The sequence below is a fragment of the Dipteris shenzhenensis genome, chromosome 23, assembly GCF_047967505.1.
Source record: "Dipteris shenzhenensis isolate YYH24624 ecotype China chromosome 23, Dip_SZ_1.0, whole genome shotgun sequence".
Lineage (NCBI taxonomy): Eukaryota > Viridiplantae > Streptophyta > Polypodiopsida > Gleicheniales > Dipteridaceae > Dipteris > Dipteris shenzhenensis.
In genome coordinates, this window is record NC_141618.1 from 38,014,474 (window position 1) to 38,040,034 (window position 25,561).

At 42.4% G+C, this 25,561-nt stretch overlaps 2 protein-coding genes across 5 annotated transcripts in view; both read left to right on the top strand.

Annotated features, from left to right (window-relative positions):
• Positions 1 to 1,227: 1,227 nt before the first annotated feature.
• On the top strand, positions 1,228 to 5,617 carry LOC147887346 (pentatricopeptide repeat-containing protein At4g21190-like). Of its 4 annotated transcripts, none has more exons than XM_087394520.1 (12): positions 1,228 to 1,351; positions 1,466 to 1,712; positions 1,802 to 1,889; positions 1,972 to 2,088; positions 2,196 to 2,339; positions 2,647 to 2,859; positions 3,521 to 3,722; positions 3,832 to 3,960; positions 4,080 to 4,163; positions 4,282 to 4,386; positions 4,517 to 4,675; positions 4,756 to 5,617. In XM_087394520.1, the coding sequence occupies exons 1-11, from the start codon at positions 1,285 to 1,287 to the stop codon at positions 4,612 to 4,614; spliced, it is 1,494 nt and encodes a 497-aa protein (XP_087250646.1). In that variant the 5' UTR covers positions 1,228 to 1,284; the 3' UTR covers positions 4,615 to 4,675; positions 4,756 to 5,617. The 4 variants fall into 4 exon arrangements, with proteins under 4 accessions (XP_087250646.1, XP_087250647.1, XP_087250650.1 ...); XM_087394521.1 differs by having other exon boundaries at positions 1,972 to 2,079; XM_087394524.1 differs by having other exon boundaries at positions 4,551 to 4,675; positions 4,756 to 4,766.
• Positions 5,618 to 23,143: 17,526 nt separating this feature from the next.
• The window catches only part of EMB3144 (AAA-type ATPase family protein), a 44,779-nt gene continuing 42,361 nt past the window's right edge, over positions 23,144 to 25,561 (top strand). The window contains exons 1-3 of the mRNA XM_087394591.1: positions 23,144 to 23,778; positions 24,337 to 24,592; positions 24,705 to 25,104. Of these exons, the coding sequence (XP_087250717.1) occupies positions 23,488 to 23,778; positions 24,337 to 24,592; positions 24,705 to 25,104 (947 nt within the window). The 5' untranslated portion in view covers positions 23,144 to 23,487. The remainder of the gene's footprint in view (positions 23,779 to 24,336; positions 24,593 to 24,704; positions 25,105 to 25,561) is intronic.

Here is a 25,561-nt window from a genome sequence, read left to right on the forward strand (position 1 = left end):
TGTAAGAAACACATTTAAGAGAAGCACGCATGAAAATATGTACAAGGAATAAGTAAACCTCAAAAAGAAAAGGAGGCATCAAGCCTCTGCCATTGCCTTAGGGTCTTGCCCTCGGGGTCTTGCTGACTCTCAGAATCCAATTCTCATCTTCTTCACAAAGCGGAATACCCTTCTTAACTGCATTGACCCATGCCTTTGAGATTGGGCTATTACACACACACACACATGCACGCACGCATGCACACAAGTGTGTGTGTGTGTGTGTGTGAGTTTTGTGATAAAAGGCACAATGACAAGCATAAAATGTTCCAAAATTGTGACAAAGAGCTACACCTATATGGTTTGATAAACATGTTAATTTTTACTGGATGAACTTTGTATCATGGACATCATATTGGTTAATGATATAGCTTGAGGCAACTTATGACCAAATCTTCATTTTTTTGAGACGTATTGCATGACAAGGATATCTCAAGTTGGATATCTCATACGTATAAAATAGAACTCTCTTTACACTGATGTAACGGTCGTGTAATTTGATCTATAAAATTGCAGGTTGAATTGATTCTTATAGCAATAGAATATACTTTAGTAGGACCTACCCTATAACACTAAACGCAAGCATAAGAGCCTTTCCTCGTGAAGTGGCTCGACCATATTAGCCTTCTTAATAGGGGCCTTTAATAACCCTGGAAAGGGCATTCTAACGAAGGGCTTGTGGCAAAAGATTAAGGAGAAAGTAGATCCGACCATACTCAGCATATAGTTTGCCAAAAGTGAAGGTGAGCCGACTTGCCTTATCAACTCTTGCAAATCAATTGTGATTCCAACGACTATTCAAGCGATCTAGTCGATCAGAATGCATGGGGATTATAAGTACCTATTACTAGAACCGGATTGCCATCATTGCTAGCTACTATGCACACGATCGCTAGCCACTAAGTCATCACCATAGTTACTCGAGTAACCTTCTAGGAAGGCCATTGTGCGCCATAGAGATGGAGGCATAGATCAATAGTGGTGACTACAAGCAACCATTGGTCTAGTAGTGATTGCATCATGTGGATTCTTCACATGACAACCAAATATGGCTTGGCTGGCTACTATCAACCCACACATACACACGTGCATACCACACATATATACACGCATACATGTACATAACACACATATACACACATCATCAGGTTCCTGTCAAATATATATATATATACACAGCATCATCAGGTTCCTGTCAAATATACACACACACACACACACACACACACACAAGCATTGAAGACCATGAGCTCCATGTCTGTCTTCAAGGCCGCTGCCTCAGGAGCCCGTCACCCCTTGGCTCTCATTCCAAGTATGCCAATCACTTCTCTTCCCCTTGGAAACTAGAGGACAATTCACTGTTGTCATCGCATCGGTGTAACGTGGGTGCATTGTATTCTCATTCCATTTTGTGTTGAGCCAACAGAGTCGAGGATATGGCCTTTGCTTCTTATAGACAAAAGCAGCCCGCTACGAGCGTCCGTGGCTCTGCCAATTTCGATTGTGTGCAGGCATCTCAACGCTTGTTATGTACCCAACAGTTCCACTTTCAAAGCTCACTTAAATCAAGACCTTGGTATGGTTAGTGGGACAAGCACATTCTTTCTCAAATCGAGGCCTGGTACTCCCGATCGAGCTGCTTTGTTTTGCAGGGAAAAACATCTATTGAGCAGGTGCTTACTTCAGTACGAGAATCTTGTCAAGACTTGTAAGTCGTAACTGCCCTTGCAATGCGCTATATGATTGCTTTTACCATTTGCAGATCCTTCACCATTTCGTGCAAAGGAATGGAGAAGACTTTTAAATCAGAGAGAGCACAGCTACGGCCATCTGTTCAGGGAGATATTCAAGTAAATTGGTCATATTGCACACTTTTCAAGCAATTAGTTTCCTCTAAACATCTCCTAAACAGTAGTATTTTATGAAGGACAGAAGTCATCCAAGACAGGGAAAAACCAATCTGCAAGCCAAGGCAAGAAGCAACATCATCTTTGGAAAAGGACGGGCGCATCTGGAACAGGAACAAAGGCGAAATCCTTAGTGAGCATTGTATTACCCTGTTCTCTGACCTCTTCTCCTATGCTAGGTTCTTAAGCCTTCAAGTACAGACCAAATGAAGGAAACTATCTTAATAATTGGTATGGGATTTTATGCAGGTTATGCCTCTTTCAAACGTGAAGGAGGAACTTTATGGGGCTTTAGATGAATGGGTTGCTTTTGAGCCAGAATTCCCAGTTATTGCTGTGAGAAAAGGGCTTAACAGACTCAAGCAGCGACAGCAATGGCAGAGAATCATCCAGGTTTTGTTTGGCGTATTGATAATTTTGATATGATTGGGATTTTCATACACCATAGAAGTACATGTTTTCATTCCACCGGGCTTGAAGTGTACTCATCACGATCTGAATGAGCACTCGAGTGTTTTGAATCTGCTGCACTCAATTACCAGTCTTGAACTTGTCATAGATAAGCCTCATATACATGATCAATAGCCATATTATGAGATATGTATAGCAGCCGTATTTTTAGCTTGGGTTTTAATTTTTTGTTTTTTTGGGTTTCAATTTCCATATGCATTTCCTCAACTCTAATTGCTTTTGTGCACAGGTTTCCAAATGGATGTTAAGCAAAGGGCAAGGCCAGACAATGGGAGTATATGACCTTTTGCTGAAGGCATATGACATGGATGCTCGTCTGGACGATGCTGAGGCATTGTGGGAAAAGCTCTTAGCCTTACGTAGAAGTTCCATGCCCAGGAACATGTTTGTCCGCATGATGAGCATGTACAAGAGGCGTGGAATGCTAGAAAAACTTTTGGAGGTAAGCTGCGATTTGGTATGCAATTGGTTTTGCTTGCGTATTGGGGAAAAGGGAATGCTCTGTGCCTGTGAGGTCAAGCAAGCAGCTTCTGTCAGCTGCAAAATTTCTAGAAATGATGTCATCTGTTTGTACTTGTGATTTTATCCTCTTTGATTGGCAATATCAAATCGTATGTAATCCTTGATTACTCTATCAGGGGGGGGGGATGTGAAGAGCCTAAACAGAATTGCATGGATGAATGGACAATCTCTTAAGGTGGCTGAGAGCTGCGACAATCTGGCCCCTAATATTGTTTCTTATTGACCTTGTGGAAATAATTATAGATTCTGCCTAGGCAGGAATTTATACTTAACCATAAATAGATTAAAGCTTGTGGGCAAAGCCAATTAATGGGAATTATTGACCTTTTTTTAATCTGTCTTTGAGATACATACTCTCAACGTGTTCGTCATGACCTCACCTGTCCCAATTTCCGTCTTGACTAAGGACAGTCAGCTGCTTCTAGTGTTAAGATGAAGGTGGAGCAGTTGGAAGCAGAAAGAGGAAGAAAACAGCTTGCTTTCATTGATCTTCTCTCACAATTTTATGATATGATCTGATTTGATTAAATGGGATATATTATCTATCGCTTTTAATTGGAGATTGTTTTTCTGTGTTGAAGGTTTTTAAGCAGATGGAAATGATGGGGGTAAAACCGGATGAAGGCACATTGCAGCGAGTTGGAGAAGTGTATCAACAGCTAGGAAGGCCAGAGAACCAAGAGGAACTTATGAAGAAGTATTGTCCAACTTGGAAACACTATCAATTCAACGGGAAGACAATAAGGGTTCCAGTGAAAAAAGCAAAGAAATATTTAACTACTGGTTAGATATCAGAGCTTTGATTATGCTTGACTTGTTGCTTTGAAAAGAACGTCATTTGATGAGCTGATTTGTCTGATTTTTTAATGATGTGAATTTTTTGATTTGCCAGTTGGTGTCCCTGGTTCTGGGGATGTTTGCGGAAGGGTAAATACAGAGATTAATTGGGAGGCTGATGAAGATGATAAGGCAAAGATGATAAGGATTCCAGAAAGGCAGGCAATGGCATCCACTGTGACTGGTTAGACAATGAAACTTTTGGAAGATGCTTCTTTCCTTGCTGGGTACTGATTTTTTGAATGTTAAGTGTGCTGGATTATGTGCCTGATTCCATGGACACTTGTCGAGGTGCAAATACAGAGACTAATGTGGGCAACTATAGAGATGATGAAAGAAAAGCAATCAAAGTTTCAGCAACACAAGCAATATCATCCTCAAGGACTGGTCAGATAACGAAACTTTTAACATCTTGTGTCCCTTCGAGATGAACAAAAATGGAGCTAACGGCTGCTTTGTTCTAACTCTTAGTGTGAATCTTTCATGGCTATTTTGGATATGCCAGATGGTAAAGGTGTAAATACAGATATTAATGCAGATGACATTGAGAATGGAATTGGAAAGAGAATGAGGATTCCAGCAAGGCAGGCAATGAAATCCTTGAGGACCGGTTAGATTACAAACTTTTTAACAATCACCTTTTCTTGCTAGGTCACAACTTAGACAGACCAGGCCAGAAATTTAGACAGACCAGCTGATTTGACTAGGATTTTTTTAACATCTTTTTTTGGGTGTATTAGATGATCTTTTTGATTCTGTTGATGCACGTGGAAGGATAAGTCATGAGGTTCAGGTGGATGATGATGATTTTATCAATCAAATCATCGCCACTATGTGAATCTTCTCTTGTATGATGTTGTAAGAAAAAAGGGAGTCAGATTTCTTCTTTTTTTGGCAAGGTAAATACTCTGGAGGAGCTTTTCATGTGGATTAAGTTTTTGTTTGCTTGCTTAAAGCTCAAATATATTTGGTTTTACAGGAGATTAAAAATCCAAGAGAATGGAAAAAGTGAGTGTGCATACCCTGGAGCTCTCATGTCGGCTTTTGACACCTGCAGAAGCAAATACTGGGTGTGTTTACGTACATATAGTTTGGGCTGCAACTGATAATTATATGTCATGGTATGTTGTTATTTGAGCATCAGCTTAAGCAGAGTGGTGGCATACATAGGTTTAAAGTTATGATCCAGTATCCTGCCCATCAATAGATGGAAAGGCACGTCAGCAGGTACACTCCTGAAGGTCGGAAGTTCAGAATTTGAATGTCAAGGCATACCATGGCGACATACGTGTCATGGATGATGCTAAGAGTATTGCAGCAGTTTGACCATCGTGGTGGGCATATATGCATTTATGCTTACTAAGAAACTATGTTTCATCACGTGGAGTGTGTATTGAATTTATGTAAGCCAGGTTCATTTAACTGAATCTGCTCCCACCCTAGCCATTACAAGAGGGTAGTGTCACCCACCTTTGTCTGATATTTTCTTTCTTAAAGCATTGCTAGCTCGTGTGATCCTTGCAGACCTTACCTTTTGCTAGAAATCTTCAGCTGTAAAGATCTAGTGGGGTGTTTATTGCTGGTAGGTCAGCACTGCCTTGGGGTCCGGGGATAATTTGGAGCTTGGCTGCAGTTGTTTCTGGTGATTGCAGAGACTAGATTTTGCCAACCATTGGTCTTTTCTGAGGCATGCCAGTCATTATTTTCTCAACTCAGCATGTTAGATGGTTATGGATGATTGTTTATCAAAGATCTTCTGAACTTCTATGTACAAAGAGACCAACTCAGCTGGTGAGGAATTTTATCCTCCTAGTTATTGTGAACTCAGCACAGCAAGTGGGAAAGGGTTTTTGTACTTTTGTATACTTTAGTGTTTAATGTTAGGTGATTGCTTATCAAATTTCTAGCTTTATTCTGTCAACCTAGAAATCTAGGCGTTCGCTTCTGGAGGAAGAATAATGAAGAAAGCTTGCCTTGTTTACAATTGTTACATTTTTGCACCTTTGGGTTTATTGGGCTTTTGCTATATTTAGGATTCATTGAATGCAAAGTCAAAGTCGGAATGCAAAGTCAAAGTCAGGGACAGCTTTTTGCAGTAAGAACTACTTTATTCCATTCAAAACAAATTATACCAAAGGTGGGAAATATCTCCCCTCTACAATATGAATAAACAACCATGGGGGTGGTCTATAATGCCACATCATCCCAAGTGGACTAACATGTAAAAAGAAGGAACAGAGTTTGAGGTCCCGCATGAATGCTATCAATCTCTGTAAAGGTCCCAATGCATCTCTCCCATTGACTCCAGCTAGTAAAAATGAGATCAGTCCAAATGAAATCCACTATATCAATGAAAATGGATGTATGTCCGCTTCATGACCCGAGCAAATCGCGAACACCATATCGATCACAAACTAGAAACCACCTCGTAAGCTGAGTCCACCTATGAGGAAGGCAGAGGGTCTTGAGTCGGGATGGGGAGTAAGAACAAATCCTATGGCTCCATGGTGCTCAAATCTGTAGGCACCACATTCGAAACGCCTCTGCATGAAGAAGGCATGGCATACTAGACATACCTTGGCAGTGCCAAGGTGCCAATCTGGATCTATGTTCATTGCCAAGGGTGAGACCTTGAAATAGCACTACAGGATTAAAAAAAAAAGATTTCTTGGCTAACTACTCCGTGATGGATGGTACCACTCGGATGATAGCACGATGGGAATGTTCCCATATTTGGACAAGTGTCCACACCATCGGAGAACAGGGCTAACGGTGATAATCCACCAAGAAAATCCAACCATGTTCCCTGACCACTACCCAATGGCTCACGGTGTACAATAAAGAATACCATGAAGCAAGAATTGCTTCCATGGATGATTTCTTGGGGTCAAGCCTCTAATAAGAAGTGAAGCTTTGGATCAAGAATCCCCAGGCCACCTTGTCACACGAAGAGTGATATTGTCCCTTGATACATTCATTCACTTGCTTTCTAGTCTTTGATATATTCATTTAATGTCAATGTTTTGTATTCCCTTGTATCTCTAGCTGTTTTGGTTGTATACATTAAAGAAATTAGATCCTCATTCTTCATTTATCCAGACTGACCAATGCACATAACTAAGCCCTAATGCACAATACATCTAGGAAAAGCCCGAAGGCCAGGGTTGAGAATCCAAATAATGACTCAAAAGATGCTGCTTAAAGAGTCCTAATGACTCGAAAGATGCTTCCTTCGTGCTACAAACCATGGTGACCTTGGTGGTGCCGTTTAGGACCATGTCCAAAAGTCGAGAAAGGAGGCAATGCAAATTAGGGGCCTTATCAAGTAGTCATGCTGGCATCCAAAGATGAAAGAGGAGCGGCTGGGATGTGCAGAGGGTGAACATTATCAGCTGGAGAAAGTCTAATGCCCACTACTTCAGCTTCTAGAAAAGGTGACATGTATAAAAGGCCAAATGTCATCTGGCAATCTCTAATTGATCATTGTTGGCTGGTTGGGCCACCAGTGCAACAGGTTGTTGATTGGGCGGTGGAGGCGGCCCTATTGTGGAGGTAGAACGGTTGGCAAATTTGACACTAGTGGTGGAGGCGGTGGTGGTAGTAAAGTAGCCCGATTGCATGCATGCAGCTGCAAAAATATGTACAATGCCAAATACCACGTCGATTCTGGTATTTGTGCCTATGCCACCAAGCCTTTGATGCTCATGCAAGCGTCTTCGACAATCTACCAACGGTTGAAGACCATCTGTTGTCAAGCATTGCTGAGGTACTACTGTAGCTGTTGTTTCTTGAGCAAGTCATTATTGGTTACCCGCATTATGCAAACCATTGCTACCATTATGCTATGCTCCTCCTGCACTATTTGCTAAACCGTCTTCCAGGGAGAAGGTTGCTTCATTCACTTTTGTGCTAAAGGGGAAGGAGGGGTAAGCATTGGTAGCCAAACGACAGACGACTCAAGTGGTGCCTGTGTCAGAGGATCCGAGTCTACTGTGCTCCTCGTCTTTACTCTCCTCTTTTGTAGGACCATGTCGCTCTACTCAAATGTCTGAATCTGTAGCTTTAGCTAATGCTCCTACTCTACCCAGCTCTTTGACTTAAGATCAAAATGTAGCTTAGTTGCCTTGAGTTGGTCCTTGGCATCGTCCCAATTGCGTTGGAGGACCATAATCTACTCCTACAGGAGCGTGCGTTGAGGACGCTCTGCCCCTTTGGCCAATCCGATGAGTAGGAGGATGCCATCTATCCATAGAAGATAAATTGGCATGGGGGCTTTTCCCCTTCATGAGGGATAGGGTTGCGTGCTTCTAGCTGGCATTTGGTGCAAGCATAGTACCTTAACCCTGGGCGGAGGGCTGGTTGTCTCGCCTGATGATTGCAATATGCCCTTGTGAATGGTGAGCAAAAGTGTCGGCCACATCTGCATCTAGCTCCGGTTCATATTGTTGGATGACCGCCATCTGTTTAAAGAGGCGGGTGCTAGGATGGCCTGCATAAGCGATCAACATGGTGTTGTCAGGCATGCTCTTCTTTGACTAAGCGTGTAGAGCTCTGTCAATATGTTGGCATCCATAGGAACTGCCTCTTTAGTTGGCTTCTAGTTGGTGTGGAGGTGCATATCTCAGAGGAGGGCTCGAGCTGCTATATATATGTGTATATATATGTATATACATGAATATATCTATATGTATGTATAAAGACATGTACTATCACGTCTTTGCATGCTAGTTGTGGAGGCTCTCCAGCATGCAGACATGCTCCTCTCTGGCCTGTTGTTGCATTCGCTTGAGATTTTCAACCTCCTGTGATAGTTGGGAGACCCTGAACTCCCGGTGCAAACCTGCCATCTCCTTTTCTTGTTGCCTCAAGCTACAGTGCCTTAATGGGGTTACTGAGCCCCCGATGATCACCCCTTTGGTGGTCTTTACAGCTGCAATCATCAGGGGATGGGGAATAGACGTACAGGCGATGGGGAGGGACACAGATATATAAATAGATGAAGAAATGGCCGGTCAAGAGAAGAAATACGAGGTAGTTGAATTAGGATGAAGGGGTGCTAGCACGGTCATGCTCGTCAAGGGAGTTGAGGCAAGCACATTAGAGAAGGCTACATTTTTTAGACCAATGGGCAAGGGGAAGGAGGTGATTGGCTCAAAGTCATCATCGACGGTGGCCTTGGAGCCGGTGGCCTCACCCTCTAGCTAGAGGACTCTTGTGGTCCTTTTGGTGCACACGGTCTTTGTGCCTTGTGGCCTTGGAGGTCTCTATTGGGTTGGCCTCTAGTGCATTGCCTGTAGGTGGAATCTCGAGCTCTAGTACTAAGCAAGAAAACAAGACTGAGTGGATTTGGCCAACGTGGCTCCAAGCATTCATTTTCTCTACGAGGGATTTTGTCCCATTGAGGAAGCACTCTAGGAATAGATGTGCCCACACCATGGGCTTCCCTTCCTCTATTTGCATCCTCCACCCTGTTGTTGCAGAGCCGAGATGTTAGCATTAGCAGTTTTTTCTTAAAAGAACCTGAAACAGGGGATGAGGATAAGGTTGTTGAGGCTACTGAGGAGGTACTCTTGGGCGGATTTATTGCCAAATGGATACTCCATATCATTGGGCTTGGCATTGGGGCAACAAGTTTCATTGTCGTGAGGGAGACAAAGCATTGTGGCGACCCACTTTGTTATGAGCATGCGTTACTTGGAGGCAACACGAACTATCTTTCCTTGTTGTAGCTATGCTGTAATGCTTTTGGTCTCCGAGTAAATGAGGATTGTGCTCCAAGGCAGGCTTGTAGGATCTCTTAGTCGTGCTACCATCAGCCATTCATCAATGTGGGGTGCTGAAGGTCAACAATTTAGTGTAAACCACCATGGTAGAAGCTGGAAGAGTGTAAGAGAGTGCAAAGAACAAGAATAGTAGAGTCGTGATGACAAGGTTCAAGTGATGAAGGGAATGGGAGACATCAAGGAGGAATAGGCATGCAATGGCAGGGAGGCACTCACATGCATGCATGTTGACAATGGCCTTTTTCGGAGGCTGCACCTCACGTGTTGCAGTTAAGTTCATGTTGAGGCACACCCTATCACTTGATGAGTCGGCATCTAGCCTTATCAAATCCACACATGCGGACATTACTACCGGTGTATCTTTCGATTCCTCGAGGAAGACAAATGGTGGCATTGGGCCGAAATAAGGCCTAAGGTGATTGGCCATTAACTAGCTTTTTGAAAAGCTCACCTTGAACCGTGCCAAGTAAAAACGTGCCATCATAATAATGATGCATGAGCTAATATAGTCTAGCCCATCAAAACTTTAGTTTGCTGGGTGAGGGATCTGTCTGGACCAGAATAACAATATTGCATCCCTTTCTTTGAAGATCTAGTTATGTGCATGGTGGTCAACCCATTTTTTTGGGGGCGTTACACTATATCAAAACTGTGGGCTATGATGAATCTTATCTCATGAAGGTGTTGTTACAGCTGGTCCATGCAGTGTGTGAGTGATTCTTTTGGGCTCAACTACTCCATGACCACGTGATTTAGGGATGGCATCAATTATTGCATAGGCACCACTGCTTCAATTCCATACACCATCTTGAAAGGGGTGACGTTGGTTGCTACCTTATAAGCTATCCAAAAATCCCATGAATTCTCAATATGTGTGGTTCTTATTGACGATTTTTTTCATTACTTCATCGTGATCTTTTAGACAATTCTACCTGGCCATTTGCTTATGCACATAATAGATGGTGGACAGCTTATGGACAATCATATAGCACCTTGTTATCTTCTTCATCACCTCGTTTGGCCACCTTGGTCACTGACTATCTCAATTGGATAGCTGAATCATGTGATGATCTACTTGTAAATGAACTTCGTAGTCGTAGCAACCAAATTGTCTTTCAAAAGCTTTACCTCAACCCACTTGGTATAGTAGCCCATTGCCATTAGGATGTATTTTTTGCCCGATGGGTGAGTGGCCTTGAATGAGCTGATGAAATCAAGGCCCCACTTTTGGAATGGTTCCAAAGGGAAAACTGGATTATGCAGCATGCGATCCCTGATGGTGGGCTGTCCCAACCTTTGGCATGCATCCCATTGCTTGGAAAAAGGAAGGCATCACGAATTACCATAGGCCACCACAAGCCAGGCTGGAGGATTTTTTAACTAGTGGTATTAGTGGAAAAATGACCTCCGGTCAAAACCTTGGTGCGCTTTTTGTAAGACTAGTTGTTGCTCATGTGGTGGAATGCATCTGCAAAGGACTTTGTCTGATCCAAGGTGGTACAAGGAATCGTGGATGATCTCAAAATTTTGGCTTCATAGAGCAAGTTGCTTACGCCTATCTCAAGACAAGTGATGATGTGGCACAGTGTCTGATAGGAACTAATACATGTCATCATATCAAGTTGGTATGAATGCCAATATATCGTCTTGTGTTTCTTTCTGGTCTTGCACCAGTGATTCTGGCCCATTCGATACATTGATTGGCCTATGTCCCTCAACTGTTGTCTCAAATAGGTTCGCATTCAGGAAATCATTGATAAAGAGGGTGGGGTCTCACTGCCATATGATTGGGATAGGTAATCGACCAACGCATCTGATTGGGATAGGTAATCGGCCACCGTGTGTGAACTACTTGGAGTATGAACAACAATGAAGGCAAACTCTTGAAGTGACAACATCGAACGAGCAAGCTTACTTGCCAATTTAGGCTTGCTGAGCAATAGCAATGCCAAATGATCCACATGAAATACCAAGGGGTTCCCGAGTAGGTAGTGCCAAAACCACATTGATGGAATAATTCATCTTGAGCACCTCATTCTCTATCGTTGAATAATTCGTACCGGGCTTTGATAGTTAGCGGATTGCATAGTAAATGGACAGTACCAATTCTTATCCTTTCCTACATCAATACCACACAAATTGATATGACAGAGGCATTGCAACAACGAAGAATGGAAGGGAAGCTTCCAATCAAGCAGTTGAATGACCAGGGCTTTGGCCAGCATCAGCTTGAGAATTCGAAAGGCCCACTTGCAATCCTACATCCATATGAGTGGCTTTGTGTTGAGGAGCAAATTGAGAGCCACATCATCAACAAACACTTGTTGGACTAGGCGTTGGAATGCCACTGCTGCATTTTTGAGGCCAAACATCATTATGTTGGAGACCCTCCATTTGGTGATGAATGTGATTTTTTTCTTGGTCCTCTTTGGCCATTTGGACCTGATTATGCCCATCAAACCCAACAAGGAATGAGTACATTTTGTGCCCAATGACTATGTCTAGCATGGAATCCATGAAAGGGAGAGGGAATGGATTGGTCACGATCGCAGCATTGAGCTTGCGATAATCCTCGCAAACTCACTTCTTGTTGTCCTTCTTGGGTACAACTACAATCAAGTTGGAGGTTCAAGTTGCCCTATTGATGGAGTATATGAATCCCACTTGCCATAATTTATCAATCTCTTCCTTGACCTATTTTGCATAGTTCGGGTTTGTCTGGTAACGCTTTTGCTAGATGAGTTTGGTATCATCCTTAAGGCGAGAAGTAAATGTAGACAAACCCTCAGAAGTGGACGAAAGTGTCCCAACGATGCCTTAGATGATGTTGATATGGCTACACTAGGTGAGTTATTGTGCAGCATTATCCAAACTTTTTGTCCCTAATTGAAACTACAGCCTTGGTTGGGTGGCAAACTGACCATCAACTATAGTACAACCCACTTCAAGTTGGAGGGTATGGACAAAGGAATCCAACCACACAAAACTGGACAATGAGAAAAATTGTATGCCAATCGCAGAGGGATTGGAGCCCATAGCCAAGGAACCAGCTAAAGAAACCAACGAGGAACAATAGTTTAGCAGCACCTTATAGCCGTCTGAGTTTTTTAACCCCAGAAAGTGCTAGAATGGGATGAGCAAAGGCATAAGGCCAATATTTAGGAGCACCAAGCAGAAGATAGATACAACTTTGAGAATTCAATTTTGGACAACCAAATATAACTGTATGATTAAATCTAGCAAATCAAATAAATTCGATAAGTCAACTAAACCCAATACTTTGTTACACAAGCACCTCTACCGCTACAGTTGGTTGTGATGAGCATTGATTCCCTTTACTTAATGATGATACAAGTACTTGCATTTCATACTTGGTTTTCTCTTTTTGCACGTTATTTACTCGCCTTGTTCAATCACCCATCTCCAGACGGCGGTATTATCCAAGCCTGCACAACCCTGTGTTAGTACAACACTCATTCTTTGCATCCCAAGAAATGAGTAGGATGCTGCATGCTAAGAAAAACTTAGAGTAAAGGAGTGAGCATCTTCATAGCAAGCACTAAGATGGTCACCAAGCACTAGCAAATAAAAGAAATCCAATCAGTCAACCAAACCCAACAACACAGTTAAATTTGGTAAAGGACAATACTGTGTTGATAAAATTAAGGGTCAATACCCTTCATATCCATATAGCTCCATGCAAAGACATCGACAAATGTCCTAAGGGGGTCTTGCAGTTCTGTCCGAAATGTGGGGTTGAGTCGGGTGCTGATGCAAACCATACGCAAGTCATTCACGATGCCAAGGTTAAGGTCCATTAGGGCTTCCTAGGTCACCCTTCAAGAGTTGCAATTCCCTCTCAAAATCTTGTTTTGCCTAATTGAGGTTAGGATATTGGCCAGGGTATCTTCGACTACTTTCGATAATGGATTCAGATCATCCTTGACCAACAGATCATCCTGTAGCGACAATCCTTCCTAAGGGAAATTGTACTTGTCGAGTATGGATGCTACATCCACCTCAAAGAGAGTAACAATGTCGGGATAGTTTCGGAGAAACTCCTCCTCTTCATTGTCTCGTCAAGTCCTTCGGTCATGTTGACTCTCTCAGCTACTTGTGGGTGGACACATGTGAATTGGCCTCGAACCAGCTTCACCTTTTTATCACCATACCTGATCATAATGCCAATCTTGTTTCACACGCACTTGCTGCAGCCACGGCTTATCGAGCAATACTAGCGGGTAGGCATTGCTGATGTCTTCCATCCGAATAATGATGATGGCAACCACAAACATTGGGTTTGCTACCATAATCAAAACCTTGCAAAGGAGGCCTATTGGTTGTACACGCTATTTCCACCATCCTAACCACAAATGGTGCTGGCTCCCATCCAAAGAATCCAACACACCAACACATATCATCCAATATTATGTTGACCCTTGAACCACCATCGAGCAATGCACCCAAGATTGCTTGGCCCTTCGGTGTTTGTAATCAGAACAATATCTTCATCGTAAATTGGTGCTTTTGATTGTGTCGATGCACACCATCGGATTAGTTCCAGACAGTCCTATGATGCACATAGGTTGGACAGGTACCATTGGTAAAATGAGAACATTGAGCTAGTGATAGAGCTGCTGGCCGAAGGTTGGCATGCAAATCCAATGTGAGGTCGTGTTGGTTCATAAGTCCAAGCTTTCTGAGGACATAGACCATCGTCTTTTCTATGCGGTAGTGAGCCACAAAGGTTGCACGAAGGGTAGAAAAATCTTCAAACGTGGTAATGGCATACTATGTGGCCTAAATCAATGGCCCAAATCATTGCCTTGCTACCTATGGAGAGTAGGCAAGAACGTCACCATTTTGACGACTTTGGTTTGGTGCACCACCGGAACATTTGCATGCATTGCGCTTTCAGACAGCATTACATGCACATTGGCATCCTCCTCTAGGAAATCAAAGAGCTTGGGGTCCTTGATAGATATGGTTGGGTGACGAACATGAACATGAATTGGTAATCAGTGAAAGGAAATTGGTAGAGGACACGGAGGTGCAACAAGGATACCACCTGATGTGGTTGCAATAAAGCATGGGAGAAGAGAGAGAGAATCTTCGGGATGCTCTGCGGTTTCCAAAATAAGCTTCACGCACAGACATGTACCTTAAGGGAATGAAAACAATGTGGTCACCAATTGTTAATGGGGGGAGTTTTGCTATGTTAACAGTACACATTCGAATCAAGTTGCTTAATCAAACATGACAATGAAATACTAAAAAGAAACATAGTTAGACATAGAGACAAGGTCGGATGTCAGAAACAAAAATGAGGAGTACAAAGCTTAAAGTTCTTCGTGGAGTACTACGACTCAACCGATGGGTCTAACTGAGCAAAGTCTCTAAAGTGTGCAATCAACAACATACAAAGAGAGGCAAGGTGCCTCTTATAAATCCTACTTCTCACCAACGGTCTTTGTAAGATGCCGTGGGATTTAAACTAGCAACCATTTGAATGAATGGCTATGGCTACGTGGGCAGCGCTATATTAACCAAGGATGGCACCACATTGAACAAGAAGCAGTGTGGCACTAACCTAGAGTGGTCACCCTCTTGACTGCACCTTTAAAGGGCATGACAAAAGCAAGTTCGGGTAAGGTGACTTCGACAGTATCGTGTTATTGGAATGCCTACCTAATCGGGATGGTCAGACTAGTTAACATCATCCACCTTGGTTGCTAGTCCCTATTTCAAAGATTCCCTAGGCAGTGAGGTGGGTTCTCCAAAAATAGCTGATTTCCCTTTTGACAACCAAGTTTTGTTTCTTTTGTTTTATTTCACATGGTCAGCACCTTTTGGTCTTGCTATGGTTGGTTTTTCCAAAGTATTAATGGAAGTTCCTTTTCTCATGGGAAAAAAAGGAAGTCGTTCTGGGAAGACCCATCAATTTTTGCATGGGATTAGGGCTCAAAGATCCATCAATAGCAAACCCTAGGCTGTAGTCCTTTCATCAACATTTGCCGCTTGCTTATTGGTGGGATCCTAACCTACATTAGCCACCATGGTTGTGAACCACTAGTTTTGGTTAAAATGGCCAACATGCTAGGCTTGGTAAGGGACTACGAGGCAAACTAGGACCACCGTGCTCAGAGGCACCATCCTTGTCATCGCAAGCCAATTTATTTAGGTGCTCCTAGGGAGCATTCAAGTTTTGTAGTAGCGCTTGTATTTGCTTTAGGGTAGCTACCTTATCTTGAATTGTAGTGTCCTCCTGGTGCAACTAGCGAAGCTCACTAGTAATAGCAGTTGGTCAAATGAGGGATGGTAGTTTTTTTAAATTTGCCATGAGAAACTATCCCTGCATGGCAAGTGTGTTGTTTGCCTATACTAGCTGAGCTTGGGTCTTTTGAAGATGTTGAGTTACTATGGCATGTTCTTCTTTCAGCTTAGTATGGGCCTCTTAGATGTTGTCAAGCTTTGTTTGCATGTTATTACACTCAGAGTTTGCAAAGTCAAGCTTGTACTCATAAAAGGCTTCCATTTTCTTTTTATAACCCATATGATTTGTTTTTGTTGTAAATGAGAGCCTGGGGAGGAACCTAATTTTTGGCTACATGCTATAAGGTACAACAGCAACCACAGTTCATGGAGTTGGCACTAATTTGCCATTATGACGTCAAGAGGAAGATCACTATCAAAGTGGAACAGTTGATCTATGCTCTCTCCTGCAAGAGCCTTCCGACATAGTGAAAGAAACCTTACAATTGAGGGAGGATCAGGGAACCAACAAGGTTGTGAGTCATCCGATTGCTTGATTGCGGGCCTAGCTCATGGGTGCCCAACTTTATGCCTTTTAGACATGTGCTAAGTAGCTCAGGCAACTTGGTGAGAATGTTCTTGAGTTTCACATCAAGCACTATAGCTAGTGCCTACACTTTCTTGCCTTGACAACAATTGCCACAATTGCTTGCTAGATGGCAATCTTCTCATCATTTTTGTCACCCTATTTATGACTTAGCTTAGAAGTCCTCCTTGGACCTTGGTATGCTTTGTTGGTACTTCTTTTGTTGCCTTCTTTGTGGCCTGCTCTGCAATCTCCTAGGTGTAATGGCCAAGCTGGGTCCACTATAAAGACTCTTAAATCTATTCTCACAAAGACAGTCAATACACATTGGAGAGATTGGGACACCAAGCTTCCTATTGCACTATGGGCATATTAGACTGTATATAAGGTAACCACAAACCTGACCCATTTAGAATGTGTTTGGATTAGATGTACTGGCTCCTTTGGAAATTTTGGTCATAAGTCTCCGAGTTGCAGAGCCAAGTAGAAGCTTGGGAACCCAAGGCAATCAAGGGGTGATTGCATCAACTAGTCCACCTAGGTGAGCTATGCATCTGAGCTGCATGGTCATGGTAGGTAATACAAAGAAGGCAAACGGCATTTCATGACCGGCACATTGTGCGGAAGCAGCATTTGAAGGAGGGTATGCTTGTTTTATTGTATAATGCTAAGTTGGGGCCACTAAAGACCAATCTAAAAATTGGATGGAATGGGACATATAAGATAACCGAGGTCTTTAGCAATGGTACAGTACATCTTGAAGATTTGCAAGGCTAGGTGATACCCAAGCTCTTCAATAGAAGCCAAGTGAAGCCTTACATAGCATTTGTTTGCTTGGTGGCAATGTACAAACATAACATGTAAGTGGAAGAGAAGCTCTTAAGGAAGCCTTAATTGGTTTTCATTGTATGGAAAACATGGACATCACTTTAGTCGAGGTGCCACATGCACCAGTTAATTCAATAATGCCTCTAGTGCATAGGGACTAAAGGAGTACTTCAAAACATCTTGTGTTGCACTTTTTAGTGTATTCCTTTATCATTTATGTTCCTTGAGCCCTTACTTGCACTAGTAGATCTCTATCATTTTCATTGCTTTTGTCTATAGCGTCTATAGATCTTCCAACCACCTTCTTGACTCACCTAAGCCTAAAGAACACCCAATTAAGCAACACACGGTAGTGCCAAAGTTGATTGCACCATAACCAATTGACATTAACAACATTGCAAAGCCATACATGAAGCACAACGGGCTCAGGTAATTCATAGAGTTGCCATGGTTGGGCATTTAGAATGCTTATATAGTAGAGGACTTTTTGGAGTCTTATGTAAAGGAGAACACCAACATTCTGGCCAGGAATCATCACTCCAACAAGTATCTGGGCTTCCTCCTATCCACCTGGATGGTCTAAATACCATGCTTGTGTGTAGCAATGCACACCGTCATAGATTCTTTGAGGACAAGAGTCCCATTCTTTGAGGACCGTCATAGATTCTTTGAGGACAAGAGTTACTGGGCATCCCAATTCTACCTCATCAGCAAGACTGTAGATCTCAAATCTGTCCATGCTTCCACTTCCTAACCAAGTACATTGGATTGAAAAAGGGTATTGGCATTATTCCTCAATCATATGTTGCAAAAGCACTATCAGCTTATGAAGACAAAGTTCTAGTTGACTGGCTCACTATGTTTTCAAAGAACTTCAAGTAGCAATTGCAAGCGATAAATAACAAGGGCTAGGCACAGTACTAGCTTGCCCTCATCTTTGCATGATCTGCCATTGGCTAGTGATTGGAGAAGAACCTTGGCCTTGGAGGTACGACCAGGGCTCTAACTTGCTCTCATGGACAAACCAACATTGTTGGTCATGGATGAAGAGGACCAACCTACCTCTCCACTTATCCTCCATCTCGTCGAGCAAGCTTCTGAGCCCATGCCATCTTCCAAGCCAACCGCGTATGCTTCCAAGTTACTCCCTCCCACTTCCAAGCCCATCCCACCTATCCTCAAGCCAACCAAGCCCGTACCACCTCCCAAAGATCCGACTCAACCAATCCCATGCCGCCTCCCAAAGATCCGACTCAACCAATCCCACCTATTGAAGGTCTGGCCAATCCCCCATCTAAAATCAAATTCATTTTGAAATATTCATCTGGTCTGGGCCTCTTCTGCCTCCTCTACTGAATCTAGGTCCTTTGTCCCCACCTTTTAGCAAAGAAAGTAGTGCCTGCTTGGTTTTTTCTTCTCCTCTAGCCAAAGAGATTATAGAGGAGACTCACACTCATCCTGAGCCAAATAACAACCTAGAGCCTAACAAAGATAGCAGTGAGTCATAGCAACTTGCTACATTCCATGAATGCATTTATCAGGCTAGAAAACTTCATTCATAAAGTGTGTCCCTTGATCACTGACATACTTGATTGGATAGCCATACCCACAAATGATGTTTTGAAAAAGGAACTTGCCTATGTTGCGAGTTGAGTTATCTCGTAGTGCTTTCCCTTGTACCCACTTTGTTGCATAATATATGGCAATAACTATGTACGTTTTGTGTGTGTATTAAGCCGCATTCTCAAATGGCCCAATGAAATCCAAGCCCCATCTCTAGAAAGCTTTCCATGAAAGGCTTGGTTGCAATGGCATATGATTATGTGGGAGTAGTCTCTACTTGTGGGAGCATATACGATACTTACAGTCTGTCTGTTCTCTAACAAACGTCACATTTGATATACCAAGCATGTGCATCTACGAACAGAGTACTCCCCTTAAAACTACTTGTATAACTTTTTAAGCTGCCAACTAACCAGTAAAATGACCTCTTGCAGGCCCCCTGTATGTGCCTCGATGAGAATCGTTGCTCATTCATGTGATATGATCCAATGGCATAGTAGTCCATATGCACCTTAACGATTAAGTTAGCCAACAATTAAGTATATTTATAGGCTTTGAAATCCATTGCCTATGCTTGTCTTGGTTTGTGAGAGGTACTTAAGCATTACATCGTGCTCAGCCTGCACTTGTCTTGGTTCATTTCCTAGGAAATGTGCCTTGTGAGAGGTACTAAAGCATTTCATCACACTCGATCTCAAAGAAATCCACAACAAACAAATGGCAATCTTGGGGCTTGCTTGTCACTCCCTGGTTTTCATTTGAGACAAGATATCTTGACAAACAGTCTGCTTCGCTTGAAATTTACGTGGCTTGTGAATGATCTTGAAATTGAACTCCTATAGTTGTGAATGAGAACTCATGTAGCAATATCATCCATGTCACCACACATCCTTGAATCATTGCCTTGTATAGTAAAGCTTGGCGATTCACATAGAAAATGAATGGATTACCAAGCGAATAGTGCCTAAATGTTTGGACACTATAAACCATCCCAAGGGCATCACACTTGGTCATGTTGTGTGTGCACTCGGGTGGCATCATCAACTGACTGACATAATAGATTGAGTAGTCTAGTCTACCATCTAGCTGTGCCAATATAATGCTTATCGCATATCCTGACACATCCACATGGACATGAAATATCACATCCCATCAGGGTTGTCAAAGAATTGGTGTCTCAGTTGCTCCTTTCTTCAATTCACAAACACTGCAAATAACTCCTCGGTCCACTGAACTTGGTATCCTTTCTGGTCATTTCATATAAAGGTGCTCCAATCTTGGAAAATCCCTTCACAAATATTTGATAAAAGCTAATAAGTCCAACAAAGAAATTAAGCTAGGCCAGATTCTCTGGCTCTGGCATTTCTCAATTGCTTAGATCTTACTTGGATCGGTTCGAATACCCTCCTTGGAAATCCTATGGCTGAGCAACACACCAGCTTGTACACAAAAAAAACACTTGATTGGATTCAAGGAGATTCTTACCTGTCTACATTTGGTAAACACTTTTTCAAGGCAGGCCAAATGCATGGATATTGACAAGTATACACAAAAATCTCCCAGGATATTAGCAATAAACGTGGGTAGATAATCCTAGAAAAGTTTCAACCATGAGTCTTGAAAAAGTGGATGGCGCATTTGTGAAACCAAATGGCATGACTTTAGTGGCATATGCACCCAATTTTAATAAAGGTAGTTTTCGGGCTTGGGTGCTATAGAGACTTTATTATATCCACTATAGCCATCCATGAACGAGTACATGTTGTGGCCTACAACTTGGTCAAGAATTCCATTTGTGAAAGGAATGAAAAAAGGACCTAGCACAGTCTGAGCATTAAGCTTCCTGTAATCCACAAAAACTTGAAGCTTGCCATTCTTCTTAGGCACAATCACAATCGGGATCAACCTATCGCTCTAATCAATGGAACAATTAAAACCTGCTTGGATGAGCTAATAAGCTTAGTTGTCACCTTCTTGGCATAGTTTGGATTCATTCTACACCTCTGTTGACGGATAGGTTTGGCATTTGGTATCAAGAGAATCCGATGTTGGTATATTTTCAAGGGAACTCCCTACAAATTGGTGTAACTCCATGTAAGCACATCTTGACGCTGCACAAAAAGATTCTTGACTACTTGGAGTTGATCATTCAATTAATGGGCACTTACCACAAGTGTGTGTAGCTCCTTGGTCATTCCCAAGTTGGGGTTCGTGAGTTGGTTTAGGGACCAAGTGCTCAGTACCAAGCTGAGTTATAGCTATCTTAGGCTCGACTAACTCTCATTCTCTAGTCACACATACAATTTTTATTGCTCGACCAACTTTTCATCCTTTAGCTTTTGCTTGAGGTCACTCCCCACTTGAAATACGTTGATCTCTCCCAAAGGTAAGATATGCATGTCCATTAGCCACCCCAAGACTCAACATCTAGTGGAAATTGATCTTTGAGTTCTAGGTCCTTGGGTTGGCAAATTCTTGGTATCTTGCTTATGTTGATGGGGATTGTTACCTCACTATCTCTAGTTCTGATTGTCATAATCTCAGATCCCCAATCATGCAACACCTTGGCACTTTTCAACCAGTGTGTACCCCCAACAAGATTGGATAGGCATTCATATCCAAAAAAATGACAATAAAAATTACTGTGTAATGATTCTAAATATGGTAATGATGACATCTTGGAGCATACCTTTCAACTGAATTGGCTAATCCACCATACATACTTGGAAAGGAAAAGGTTTCAAAATTTTAGGATTTGGTCGCAGGCCCATATCCTCGAAGATGACATTAACTCTTAAATCACCATCCACAATACAAGGTACAATCTGCTTCTTGATTTTGACAATGATGATCAGAACTTCCTCATCCTTGATGGTGTGTTGATTCCTAGAATGGTAATTGGAGAGTCTACAATTGGGGTTGTTTCCTCCTCAAGTCAAAGCTGCTGCGAAAAGAACTCTTGGTAGTGGTGACAAGCTTCAATAGCTCAGCCATCGTGAGACTGATCTTCATGTTGCGAAAGTTTTCCTATGCTTGAATCATCTCCAAACTCGAGAACTTAGTGGTAATTGGCTCAGTCCATGACTTACTTTGTTAAAGCCTCACTTGGCTCGGTTGGTTGCCTAGCTATAGGTGGGTCTTATGGCAAGTTCACTATGGATGCCTTCCCTTTTAGTTCTTTGGCAAGCTTAGCTACCACTTGTTTCTGTGCCTTCCAGTTAATATTCTTGGGCCCTTCTCAAGGACCTCTGCTGGACCTTGTGGCTTGGTAACTGCATTAGTCTCAACCGAGTCTATCAACTCTGCCAGAATAGCTCGACATTGGGGGTCAATTTCTCTTCGTTCTACATTGCTTTTGAGCAGTTGAAGGTGCTCCTGTCATAATTGGCACTTAGCCTGGGTATGATTATCACAACAGAAGTAGCATTGAATCTATGATGATCCCTAATTTTTGCCTATATCATTCTTGCCTTTGCTTTGCCTTGTTTGGGCCTCGATGGGCATCCATCTTTGGTCTTGGTCTCGTGTGTCACCTTATGGACACCTGCAATGCGGTTTTTGTTACCTAGTGGACATTTGTAGTGCAAATTTTGTTGCACCAACACTTATCATCACATCCAAACTTGGTATAAGTGTTGCAATACTTGGTTTGACATTCATCCTTATAATAGTTGTTGCATCATGTCCCCATTGGACCAGGCTTGCCTCGAATATGCAGTTCCTTCAATGCCTTTTTGAGCTTGGACTTTAGCTTGTTTCATTCAGTAGATGTGCTGTGGCAACGTGTGGGCCCCCTATTAGTTGAAGTTAATGTGTCGATATGAGATTAATTTCCATTAGATTTTATTTTGTTTCTAAGCATACAACATAGTGTTCATAGAAAACTTGCAAACTACATACCATGAACCTACAACGTTATCATTTTCGCTTGTAAAAAATATTTTCTCAATGTTGTAAACTTGCAAAAATTTAGGCAAAAATTGAAACCCCAAGCATTATGGTTTATTAAAAAACAAGATGAATGAGATTCATTAAGCTTGCCATGAAGAAATTGTATCTTGTGAAGGCCAAGCTCTCTGAGCGAAGGCTAGGCTTGAAGGTAGTGTGGAGGACAGTCTCTTTTGCCTGTGTGTAGTTCTTGTTCAGAAGCGGCATTGTGCAAAAGGGTAGATTTCAGATGCCTAAAGCTCATTTAGGAATACCTCAATGGAGTACTTGGGGAAGCTTCAAGCGAGTGAATGCGTGAGGCTCCAACAATTGTGAAGAAGTCTAAGCCATGGAGTGGGTTCCTCCACTTGTGGGCTTTTATTGAGAGCATTCATTCAAGGTCCCAAATTTAGTTTTCCAAGAATGCGAAGCAACATAAATTTATTTTCGTTTTGGAAGGATTGGAGCCTTCAACTTAGTCTTACCCTCGGCCTTTTGGGAACACTCGTGCTACGTAAAGGGCCGCACTAAAGCCAGGTTTTCGCATTTTCCCATTTTCGCATTTCTATTTTCGCATCTCGCATTTTCGCTTGCATTTCCGGCCACATAGGCTCGTAGCCCAATTTCATTCCGGGAAAGCCCTCCGAGTAAGTAAGTATACAACATCCGTCGAGGTGAAGTGAGCAGCTCGAACGATCATTGATATTGAGTAATGGTGAAATGAAATCTCATTTCTCCAACAACAAGTCTCTTTGAACACACACAACCTCTCATGGAGCGAGGGCCTTGGGGTGTCCTCTCCCCTCCCCTCGCCTCCTCTTCACCCTTGCAATGCCATCACCGGCTCACTTTTCATCCCTTCTCCCTTCCATCCGGTTTTAATCTCGACGCGGGGCTATCTCGATTTTGTGGCACATCAATCAGAATCTCGACAGAGCAGGTTTTGCTTCGGAGAGCGCCGTGTAGAAGATTTTGGACGACTACAGCCAACGCATGGTTTGGAACGACCTCCAAGGAGAAAGCAGGGAGCAAGAACGAAGAGCAGGCTCGCAAGTTCTTCGAAGTTAGTGAAAATTTACTTTTGTTGCCGATACACACCGCTTTTATGCTGTTCTGTTTACGCAATTATTATGTGAATATCCGATCTTCGAAGGAAGACATAGCGAGTCTTTGAGAGTACATACAGGTCCGGTCTTAATAAGGACAAGTCTCGTAGCTAGCTGACTGTTGGAATGTACAAAGTGGGATTTGTTCATTATTAGTCACTTTATATTTATCAGTTTAGCTCAAATCAAGCTGAGAGATAAGGAAGCAGTATGTGCCAATGCTTCTGTTTTGAGTCGTATCAAAGTTTGTATGTTTCCTCATCTCATTGTAAGCTTGAAGCTTCTGTATCTTATGGCAACTAAGCAGAACATTCTTTACTGAACGTATTATGTAGAGAAATAATCAGGTATTTACAGCTAGGCCAAAGCAGTGGCTTGATATTTGGTCGATCTTTTTCCCTTTGTTTGTGCAGTAACTCGGAGACTGTTTACAAGAATCGACAATATAATTCAGAGGCTAGCCAACCTCGTTATTGTTCTCTCCTTGTAATTGTTCACTTTGTTTATCTCTTCAGATATTAAGGGACAAGGAGATAGAGCGTTTGCGGAACTTGAAAAGGGACAAAGAAATATCAGCGCAGCAGTACGAAATGGAGCTCGTCCAGGCCAGAGAGTGGGCAAAGTTTCTGCTGAAGCTCCAAGGAAAGGCAAAGGGCAGATACTGGGACCCTGAATCTGCCCCCGACATAACATTCAGTGATTTCTTGAGGCTCCTGGAAGCTAAACGAGTTCAATATATGGAGTATGGTGATGCAGGAGAGGATGTATCAGGTTGTTAATATGTTTTTTTGTTTTGAAGAGATAGCTCCTTTTCTTCTTGGTTTTGAAGGATCACCTGTGCACCATCCCTGAATCATTTCTCATAAACATTGTGTTTCTGCAGTTATATTGCCTTATTCTGTTAAAGGTGAGCAGTCCAAGTCTACAACAAAGATGAGTGCAGAACCTGCGAAACCCGACAATGGCAAGATAATATTTAAGCGTCATAGGGTTATGCAAATGCCAGCAGATAGTTGGAATGATATTTGGCGTCAGCTGCACCAGCAATTGATTCATGTCGATTTTATCAACACAAGGACTATTGCGGCACAAATTCAGCCAACCTTAGTCACACTTGTTGTATGGGGACTAAGGCTAGCTCTTGCAGTAGTTCTATACAGATGGCTTGATAGCAAGCTTTATCCCTTATACAAGCTCAGAGATCCAAACGAAAGACCAAAGATAAAGCGGCTGAAGCTTGCTGGTCTTGATGGTGATAGTCTCGGATCTCTTGGCCAGAGTCGGTAAGAGCATTGTTCCTCCTTATGATAACATTTTGTTTTGTATTTCATGGCTATACTTTTCTCTTCCTTACTTCTAATACAGTGAGGTCTTTTAAACCTTGGATGTCATGACCTTTTGTGCTGCATTTCTGAAGTGACCTTTTAAAGCTTGGGTGAGCATATACATGCTGCTTTCTCTTCTCTTTTACCTGTGTTCGTATCCTCTACTATCAAGAAATACATTTCTTGTGGTATTTTCACATCATATGTATTTGCAAGTGCCGCTGTGGGAAGGACTTATCACGTTGTGCTGTGCATTTCATCTACAGTTTTGTGACAGGAAATCATAAATGCATTTGGCAATTGATGTTGCAGAAAGGCTACATATATTGGATCAAAACTTAAAAATATGATGACAAGAACGTGTTGATTTATTCTTGGGATAAGTTAAGTGACTAAGCAGACTCCAAAGTCCTGG

Coding starts and splice junctions, on each gene's coding strand:
- LOC147887346 (XM_087394520.1), top strand. CDS start 1,285: ATGAGCTCCATGTCTGTCTTCAAGGCCGCTGCCTCAGGAGCCCGTCAC. Junction 1,352..1,465: donor CCCCTTGGCTCTCATTCCAA/GTATGCCAATCA, acceptor TTGAGCCAACAG/AGTCGAGGATATGGCCTTTG. Junction 2,340..2,646: donor AATGGCAGAGAATCATCCAG/GTTTTGTTTGGC, acceptor TTTTGTGCACAG/GTTTCCAAATGGATGTTAAG.